This window comes from Hetaerina americana, unplaced genomic scaffold (genome assembly GCF_022747635.1).
Source record: "Hetaerina americana unplaced genomic scaffold, ioHetAmer1.1.p SCAF_3, whole genome shotgun sequence".
In the NCBI taxonomy this organism is placed as follows: domain Eukaryota; kingdom Metazoa; phylum Arthropoda; class Insecta; order Odonata; family Calopterygidae; genus Hetaerina; species Hetaerina americana.
In genome coordinates, this window is record NW_027286874.1 from 10,720,665 (window position 1) to 10,730,925 (window position 10,261).

The 10,261-nt window shown below is 47.1% G+C and overlaps 1 protein-coding gene across 1 annotated transcript in view; it reads right to left on the reverse strand.

The window, feature by feature from the left end:
• The window catches only part of L (zinc finger protein Lobe), a 50,053-nt gene extending 44,549 nt beyond the window's left edge, over window positions 1-5,504 (reverse strand). The window contains exon 1 of the mRNA XM_071588822.1: window positions 5,406-5,504. Coding sequence (XP_071444923.1) covers window positions 5,406-5,504 — 99 coding nt within the window. The remainder of the gene's footprint in view (window positions 1-5,405) is intronic.
• Window positions 5,505-10,261: the final 4,757 nt, after the last annotated feature.

The window sequence follows — 10,261 nt, forward strand, 5'->3', positions numbered from 1 at the left end:
CGGAAGGCGAGAGGGTGGGGAACGAGCGCAGGGAGGGGCCGAGAGGGAAGAGGAGAAGGTTCGGCGGTCAGGCGCAGGGAGGGGTACCGAGGGGTTTTGGGGAGGGACCGCGTGGGAATGAATGGTGAAGCGGGGGAAAGGGCGAGGCATATGTATGCTGCGGATGCAACTCCGTGTTAGGGAGAGGAGGCAGAGGAGATTTCAGGAAACATTTGGGGAGGTCGGAGGAGAGAGAGACGGGAGGAATGCAGGGAAGGGGACGGAGGAGGTGGGTGTAAAGGGTGGGAAAGGGTGGGTTGCAGGGGATTTGGAAGGAGAGGGAAGTGGGACCTGACGGAGAGCAGGAAGTCGGGGGGGGGGGGGGGAACTCAGAGGGGGAGGTTGATAGATTTGATTGATTTAGTGAATCTTTTAACATCCACGTTATGGCATCTTTAGACAGGAAGATGAACTTGATTCTGATGAGCGATAAATGATAAAGGCGAATCGGTAAGCCGTCCGTGCTGCACACACCGGCGACGCCGCGCCGCCAACCCCCCGCGCCCTCTCCCATCCCTCTTGCTACCCGCCCCCTGATCATCCCCCCTCCCCCACTCACTCCCCTCCCCGCCGACGCGTGCATAAATGACACCGACTCGGATATGTGTGTCCTGTGGCTGCTCGGAGAGCGTGCGGCCACCGCCGCGACGAACGATACCTTGCGGCAGAAAGGATGAGAATCTAGGAAGGGGACAGGGGAGGGTGGTGTAGGGGCGATTCAGAGAGACACTGGGGGGGGGACAAGCCGATGACATCAGATGAAATGTGACCGAGTGAGTGAAGAGATGAACGACAGGAATTCATTCCACCGTTTCATCGAGGGCGTGTTATTTGATGAATATGATTATTTTTTCGACTCGGGTTTGTTTGAATTAGCGAAAAATTCGAGTTCATCCATTCCGGGAAACAGCGCGTGATTTTCCTTCGCGTCAACTTGTGATCAATTCCAAAATTCAATCGCTCTAAACATTAAGACACAGATTATGCGAGAGGACTGTGGATATATTAATACCGCGAATTATTTCACATCACTGTCGTCCATTCTTGCGTACTCTCGCAGAGAGCTCAGACCCACTAGTACTCTGAAACACTTAATACGAGGATACTTGTATATAAGTTTGGAAACCAAGGTGATTCTTACGTTAAGAGTAGAGGACTTCAATCGCGTCTAAATGGGACATGGAAATCGGCTCCCAACGATATCAGAACTCTAAACTGTAGATATTTCTTACAAGAAATACTGTGAATTAGAGTCTGGTATACCTTGAAAAATCTCGAGATGAACACTAATACGTGTACATCAAATGCATAAACCGTTCGACACAACTAATTAATACTATTGGGAAAAATTAGCATAACAGATGCTTATTTATCACTTAGGAAAGAGCCGGCGGACAGAAAAGGGAATTCGCCCCAATAGTATTAAGATGTGATTATCCCCCACGGACGAAACACCTAGAGCGATATTAACCGCTCTCAAGTGCAAAAAACAAACAATATGCCCAATAAATTAAACTGCTCATTCACCCTGGAAAAGTGAAATTGTAATTGCCGACCAAAAACACGAATTACATAATAAATAATGCAGTTCCGTTGGCTATACCAGCAGAAGTAACAGAAATTTGAATGGAAAACAAAGAGACAGGTAAATTATCTACGTAATGGTTAATGGAAACATTATATTGAAAAAAACTGCGCATTGGCGAAACTCGAATCCCTCCAGAAATACTTCATCCATCCTTAACTGCACCAACTGTTGATTCCCAAAATGTTCAACCCATTGATACAACCGAAAGAAAACCAGTCTTTCAACGCGGAATCGTGTTTATCCCGCTACAACATGGTGGACCACGGAGCACGAAGGTCGCCAAAAAGACGAAATGAATCTCAAAAATGCGCCGGACAAGCGGGTGAGGGGGATAGAAGGAGAAGCAAAGAAATAAAAAAGAAACGGGAACAATCCATGCAGCGGAGAATCCTTGGAACCGCGCACCCGACGAGCGATCACCGGCGTTAAATGCAAGCTTCCAAAAAATAAAATAAAATTAATGTTTATTCGATTTCCCCAACTCCCCCAATGCGTCCGGGTGGTTGCCGAAAAGCAAATGCGGAGGACGACGAGAAAGAAAAAGACAAAAACAAAAAGAAAGAAAGACTGAGGGAAGGAGAAAAGGGTGAAAAGAAACACCATCGAAACCAGGACCTCGAGGAGAAGGAGGAATAACGACCTGGCCTCCATGCGTCGTCGGGCGGCGACGATCAAACGGCGCATCGGGAAGAGATGCGCGCGGAAAACAAAAGAGTGCGACGAGCGCACGTATTCAAAAGGTGCGCCCGTGTGCGAGTGTAACGTTAAAGGCCTTCGAGTTTGGGTGAGCGGCTCTCGGGTGGTGGCGGTGGAGGAGGAGGAAGCGCAGGGGAGGGAGGGAGTCGAGGGGGGCCGGAATACGCAGAAGTTCTGAGGAGTGGGGAGGGCGAAAGAAAGGGGAATCGAATTCTCTCCCTCTTCCCTCCTTTCCGGTGGCCTATCTCGATAGAATCCTTCGCGTGGTCAGTCGCATCGTGGTGACCGACGTCGTTCGGGGGCCGATAAAAAAAATAATAATTCGTCCCTTTCATTCGACTCTCGCCTGGCCACCATCCCCCGCACTAAGGGAGGTGGGGGGAACCGCTAAAAAACCCAGACTGATTGCGAGCCGGTGATCGCGGCGGGAAGGAGGGTGAGTGTTCGGTGTGTGGGTGTGTGTCGGGGGCCCGAACCGTTCCACGGATTCCAAGAGTTTGTGGCTGGGAGTGAGTGCGCGTACGTTGGTAGGTTTGGGTGGGGCAGACGGTGGGAACGGGGTGGGAATGAGACGTGGGGAAAAAATGGGGGGAGTTGAAGGTGAGATGGGATCAGGGTTACCACCCCTCGAGGTAACGGCCTCACACCTCTCCTTGAAATCGTAATCTCTAGCTATTTTTAAAACATTCCATTTCTATATGGCTACCAATAACTATGAAGTCATTAGCTAGTAGTTATTGATAACGAATTACAAAAATATGCATTGTCAAAAAACCTACCAAAAATTTAATTTTACCTTAATGCTCATCAAAACATGAAGTACTGTTATTTACAGGTTTTTATTTTACGACCTGGAGATCTGGGTTCAGTTGTATTTACACAAATTGGATATGATATTTTTTAATAAAACTGGCGTGACTGTTTAAGACATGACGATACGAGTCAATGGAAATTATATTCCAACCCTCTTGCGTCACGTTCATAGTTTCAGCTTCCTATGACTCTGGTGAATGAAAACCCCAACTGAATAAGGTGAATTAAAACATTAGAGAAGAGTATACAATCAAAAATGTTTTTCTTAATTTCATGTTAATTGAAACGTAGTAGCCTCAAGGTATTTCTATTCATAATGTATTTACAGGTTCTTTATGAATAAACCCATGCCTTCCCTTCGCGATTTTTGATAGCCCGATCATATATATACTATATACGCTACATTCCACTCTAATTCCGCAAAATAATCTTTCCCCAGCTTTTTCTCAGGTTGGAATATGTTTTAACACCTTCTAAAAGTTTGCCTATATCCCCCTCAGGTTCTCCTCCATGAGCACCAAAACGTGTTGTGACATCGTGAAAACATTGGTTAGCGCTCACGTGGATCAACGGAATATTTTCGATTTGGTATGGAATACCTGGAACGAGGAGATGTTCGTGAGAAAAACAATAAGTAAGAAGCAAAGACTAGAGGACATGATGGCTTCTTGGATTCAAGGAGGTTGATGAGAGATTTGGAGTTGGCGCCAGAATTGAAGGTGGTCTCCCAGAGAGAGAGAGAGAGAAGAGGAAGAGAGACATCGACCCTGGAGCAATGGGCAGATGCGTCGGCTGTTGTGGAGGGGGGGCAAGTGGGAGTGGGGAATGGAAAGGGGGGCAGGAGTTGGTGGTGGGCGGCCGAAATGGTGATGTAGGGTGGGTGTGGTGGTTTCTAGGAGGAAGGGTTGCAACAGGGAAAGTGGGATGGGATGGTCTACAGTTCACGAGGGAGGAGGAAAAAAAAAGGGGTCGACAGAAGAGACCTCCTCATCAGTGCGTGAGGGTGCGTGCGCGCCAAAGGTCCATGTGCATATACGTGGAATTAATTCCTAGCACGTCCCGCGCCTGCCGCTAAGGACACTGCCGATTGTGATTCCGATGCTGTTACTCGGGAAAGATTGCAAGACAGCGCTTAAGGAGTTCACTTCGTTATTCCTGTGCCCGAGTCCTCGATCGCGAGAGGGGTTGACATCCTAAATAAGGTGAAGTACCTAACGTCCGACAATGTTGACTTAAAACAGCACAACAGGAATCTTACGATTATGATGGGTGAAGCCAACGATACCTTGAAGAATAATAATGAAATTCCAGTGCCTGAAATGATAATTAAAAAGTAAATCGTTCAGAAAAACATCCGTAAAATTTAAACGATTAAAATAAGTTGATTTGATACATTTTTTCGCCTGAATTCCTCTAATCTCGATTCATTTGAAGTCACAAAAATAGGCAATCGTTTTCCTAAGTAATTGGGTGAACAGTTATATTCATTCTTAAATTTTTATCTTTTGTTCAATTCAATTTTTGAAGATATTGGCGGACAGCAAGATGCTGGGAGAGCTGCTACAGATAAAACATTGGTATGGTACTCATAGCAATAGATTCACCTATTTTTGCACCAAAACACGTAAAATATATTTATATTTTTCCTTAAAACACATATTAACATATTTCAAAAAAACTTATTGAAAAATTGGAATTCAGTGCAATTCGTGATACAAAATAATTAATCTTAGCAACCACCCTTAATCTCCTACACATACAAACCTCTGTGCAGCAAAGATATTGCCATATTTCGTCTAAGTTGATGTAACAGAACATCAATGAAACATCGAGTGGACTGCCTGCTGAACATTTTGTTTTAGGCAATCGACGAGTAACAGATTTTCATTTCATGCTGAATAATGTTTTACCATAACCAAATATTCTCCGTTGACTAACTCATTGAGAAGTTTCGTCTTTTCTTCGACTTTCACTATCCCTTTACGAATTAAAGTAAAAATTCCCTTTACTTAATGCTAGCGCGTTTATCAGGCACGAAGGGGGTGTGCGAATTCTCTGAGATTGCAAGCATAAACAAAACTCCTCTTATCGCTGGAAGAAGCAAACTCAATCCTCCAGGGAGAGAGTCGAGCATCGAATGTCATGGACCACACCAGGGATCACGCCTGGGGAGAGAGGCAGAGGGGCTTATCCCATGGCACGGCACAGGAGAGCGAAGGAAATGGCACGAAGAGAGGGGCGCTAGGGATAGAAACGGTGGTGCACTCACCTGCTCGTGCTTCTTGAGGTAGGAGAGGCGCGGGAAGGCCTTTTCGCAGAAGGAGCAGGCGTAGGGCGTCGCGTCCGTGGGCCCGAGGGTGAAGAGCATCCCGGGAGCGGAGCGCACCCCTCGGCCCCCGCCGCCGCCGGCCCCCTCCGCGTCCGTCGCGCTGCTCGAGTTGGGCGTGGGGCAGGACGAGGAGCTGAGGGCGGAGGGGGAGGCGGCGCCGCCATCCTCCCCCAGGGTCCCTTCATCCCCGCCGCCGCCGCCCCCGACGGGCCCCGAACCCCTCCCCCCGCGGGGCCTCCTGCCCCGCCTCCGCCCCCTCCTGCCCACCACCGCGCCCTCCACTTCGCCCCTCCGGGTTCCGACCCCCTCCCCTCCCGCCCCGTTGCCTCCCTCCTCCCCGCCGCCCCCCGACCGTCCCTTCCTGTGGCTACTGCTCCTCCCCCCCTCCTCCTCCTCCTCGTCCTCCTCCAAGTCCTCCTCCAAGTCGTCCTCCTCTAGCTCCTCCAATTCCTCCTCCTCCAGTTCCTCCTCCTCCTCTTCCTCGGGCGTCTCCGACCGCCAAGAGGACGGAGGTTCCGTGCCGAGGGCGTCTGTGCAGAGACGGAGGAAAGAAGAAACATTCAGCCGTTGAAATGCAATCGCGCAAGGAGAGTAGATAAACCAACCCAAATTGCACAAGGAGGTACATACACATTGGATCAATTCGATACTTTAGGTCTCTCAACAGGTTTCATCGAGATACGATGACCATCTTATACAACTCCAGCAATAGACTGTTTCACGAACAAATTATTACAAATTATCGCACAATTATCTAAGGCACGTATTACAAAATCGTTGTTCAGCACTGTTCAAAACCTACCCAGAATAGTTAGATTAACTTGATGGAACAACTGACTGAATTGGAAAGTTTACAAATGCTTGAGAGCATTAAGTACAACAAATATTCATCTACTGTGATACATGCACTTGATTGTAACTACTGCATTATTTTGCCCAAAATATTTCCACATTACAGTTTGTAGTTTATCTTTTATTAAAAGTTACGGTCGAACATCGTGGTTAGAGCATTTTGTAATCTGCATTGCCGTCTGTCTAAGAGTAATTCTCCGCGATTGTGATGCAACCTCTGGGCACTCGACACGGAAGCTAGCATTAGTTTCGCTAGTAGGAGGGAATTCAGCGGGGCGAGTGGCTGGGGGAGGGAAGTGGAAGGGGGTCCGCGAGCGACCGAATTTTCCAAATCCCCAAGAGGCGTAACGCGATGCTTTCGGAAGGGGAAAGGCGCTTGCAATTAACTATTGAAGGGGGAAACTCACCGACCTTCGCATCGCGAAATCGCAAATTTCCGCATAACCCTCGTTCCCATCACCCCCGGCAACCTCGCATACGCCTTAAGAAGAGTGCCGAAGGGGCCGAGCGCTTCGGCCTTTGCGGGGGTGGCGGGAGTGCTGAGCATCCGAGAGGCAGAGGAGGAAGAGGGCCTCGACGGCAATTTTGGGGCTTCCGTTCAGGAGGGGGGGAAAGGGGCTAGGACCTTTCTCTTCGGAGTCGCTGCATTCCCAATCACGCTTGGTTTCTCTGGACTTGGCACACCCCCTCTGACCAGAGCTAATACTCTGATTACGAATCAATAATGGAAGCCGCATCTGATGGACCGGATAATGCCATCGCCGGATTGTGTCGGCGGGACGTGGGCCCACGATTCTTCTTGACTCGACTGCACGGAATACGTGCGACTTTGGGGGGCTGCTTGGCAACGATGTGGACAACCTGATTTCGGAAATCTGGGGAGGTAGTTGGAGCCGGTCGCCGGATTATCGGTGTGGCGATCAAACGCAATATGGATCACTGGGCGCCTCGATTCGATTTCTGCAGTAAAAATTCATCCGTGTACTACTTAAAGTTGTTATTTCAAACAGAAACGTAGTCAACACTCAAAATGGTACTTGGAAAAGATAATATATCAAAATAATTGATCAAATTACGATATATTTTGCATGCTTTCGCAAGAAATAACACGAACAAGATCATTTTTACCTTCTGACTTCTCGTTTTCTTCAGCTAGGGAATTTTTAACATGCATGATATTAAGATCCTTCACACGATTAATGAATAGAGCTATCTATTTAATCATAACTATTATTAGACCTGCACTAATACGTAGAACAAACTATAAATAAATTGTTAAATTAAAAATAAAGATGAAGGATGTCTTTTGTTAATGTACGACGATCAACCGAAAGACCTCATTTCATAATCTGAAGATATATCGGTCATCACTTTTACACCTTAGAATCACGTCTATCTGAATTCAAGAATATGTCTAGAGAGTAGGGCGATTACGCATAGGAGCAAAACCACAATAATTCATCCACGAAGGTCCTTTCCCTTCAGCCCGAGGGTGCGCCGCGGCTGACGGCTTCGGGGCTGCACTACTCGACTCACGGCTAGAACACGAGGGCATCCCCCGTCCGTTTTGTTTCATACCGACCTGCTCCCCACTAACCTTTAGCCATCTGACTCCCAAATTCCGTTTTCGGCGCGGATACTAACAGGCACAGTCACGGGAAATCCGTCCCTATATACTAAGAAGCGTAAATTTTTCCCAAGTAAGACGATCACTTTTTTTCTCTACCCCCATTAACCATGCCGAAGTTCAAGGCGTCGTTGAAATCGTCCGGGCCCGCTGCATTCTACGTCTCGTGTGGAACGCATTTAATATCTGCCTCTCTCGGCTGGTGGAACACATTCCAGAAAAGGCCCATAACAACTGAAGGTATTCTTGACGCGGTTGAAGCAAGTCGCCCTTGGCAATTAAGCAGGGAGAGAGGGAAAACTTTTCCAAGGAGACGAGAGAGATAGGGGGGGGAGTTGAGGGATGAGGGTGGACCGTGGATTTAATCAAACGAGATCTAAACTTAAACTCGGAAAACGGCAGCTTTTTTTCAGTTTCGCAAAAAAAGCTCGCTCTTGGTAAGAAAGGTCAACTTTCGCTGCAGTGCCGCCCTTCCACTTCTTGACCCTTGGGGCTATTTTAGTCCCCAATTAAAGCCGTGGAATGAGTATTTCGCGTGAGAGGGCGGAGGGGAAGGGGGGAGATGGAGGGTTGGGGACTGTTAACGCCCACTCTGGCCTGTTGCCGGGGACACACGAGCATTCTGACGGGGGTTGGAGGCGTATTCCACGCGCATGCATGAGCCATATCGTGGTGGATGAGCCGAGTGAGTTGACAGAAGGGCGTGAGGGGGAGGGGGTCCATTATGGCTTCTTCTAGCCGGATTGAGTGCGCCTAAACCACCAGGGGACGGATATGCGTTTTACACAAGAACGAAGTGAAGTACGTAGAAATAAAACGTACAAGAAAATTATGCATACTGCATGTGAACAATTTACTAAATAAAAATTAAATGAAAAATTGTACGTGGATTCAGTTCTTAAACAAGCAAATTCAGCAGCTATTCTTACAAATCACCAATAAAAATAAGTAATATATTAGGCAGGCTTTAATAATTGGGCATTTGACCATCTCTTCTAAAAAAACAAAAAATCAGGGATTAGTGCTTTATACGAATCCCAATAAGCCATACCAATGAAGGTAAATTTTGAATAAAGACGTAAAGTTATTAAAATTGTTTTAATTTAACGTATTTATTAGCCTTAACGTACGCTTTAGCCTTTAAGTCTATCGATTAAACTCTCTTCTCCTCTTGATCATGAACTAACAAGGACGAAAACTGTTGTTGCATCAAAGCAAGAAAGCACTCGCACTACTAACCTTGTTGCTGATAGATCAAAATTGATGAAAATTCTAGCAACTCTATCAGAAAAACTTGAACGCGCCTGAAATATCAATTGAGATGCATTTCAGCTGTAAGTTGCGTGTCATTTAAATTTCAGCGTTGTCCCGGCGCGCGACCCAGGTCAAATCAAACAGTTTAATTTTCCTGCGCTCATGAAAAATAATTTCCTACGAAGAAGACATTCAATCGAGTGGCTCCTGAAAATCCTGATCCCTATAATTTGTGGATGTGAAAGTGCAAACACCAACTCAGGATCGAGTCTTAAATTGCAATACACAATGCCGAGAGTCGCGAGTTCTCTTTCCGTAATGAGTCCAAACATCATCGATCTCGTACACTAGTAAGATGGGAAACGTGTTTGGCGCTGAAAACAGGCGTGAATGGGACCACGAAGTGTCTTCTGTGAGAAGGGGGGGCGACTGAAGTTGGGAGAGGAGGGGGTGGCGAGGAGGGGGAAAGGAGGAGGTCAGGAGGTCACGTGGCCGCACACACGAACGCCGACTGTCGTCGTCTCCTTTTCGATGATGAAGTGATTCGAAGGCTTTCACGGACGGGAAACTTAATTCTCCGTGTCCAAAAGGGCTTCCAATCGAAGAAAGAAAAGCAGAGCGTAAACAAGAAACGGGGTTGAAGGCGGGAAGGGAGAAATAAGTTCCGCGACGACGAGCCTGGAGGCAGCGTGAAAATTTGGTGAGCACTAAGTCACCAAAGTCATTCCGAACTGATCTTCGAGTTACTAATACAAGGATGGAGGCACGTGATCAACCGGAACAACCAGGCTTCACTTTAATAAATAGCTCATTATCGAGTAAGCATTAACGGATGTTTAGATAAACCGGACCTCCATTTTGATCAAAGTGCAGAGATATGGACGAAATGCTTAATCCTCCCCTTATCCTCAAAACATTGTTCTTCCAGTAATCAATCGCTCTATACCGTCCATCTCTCCCTCCCATCATTCCTTCCTCCTCTCTTTCTCTCTCAACCCTACTCTTCCTCCATTGGCCTCTGGTGAAATACCAACCGCGAAAATTGAGTCATTTGAATGTACCT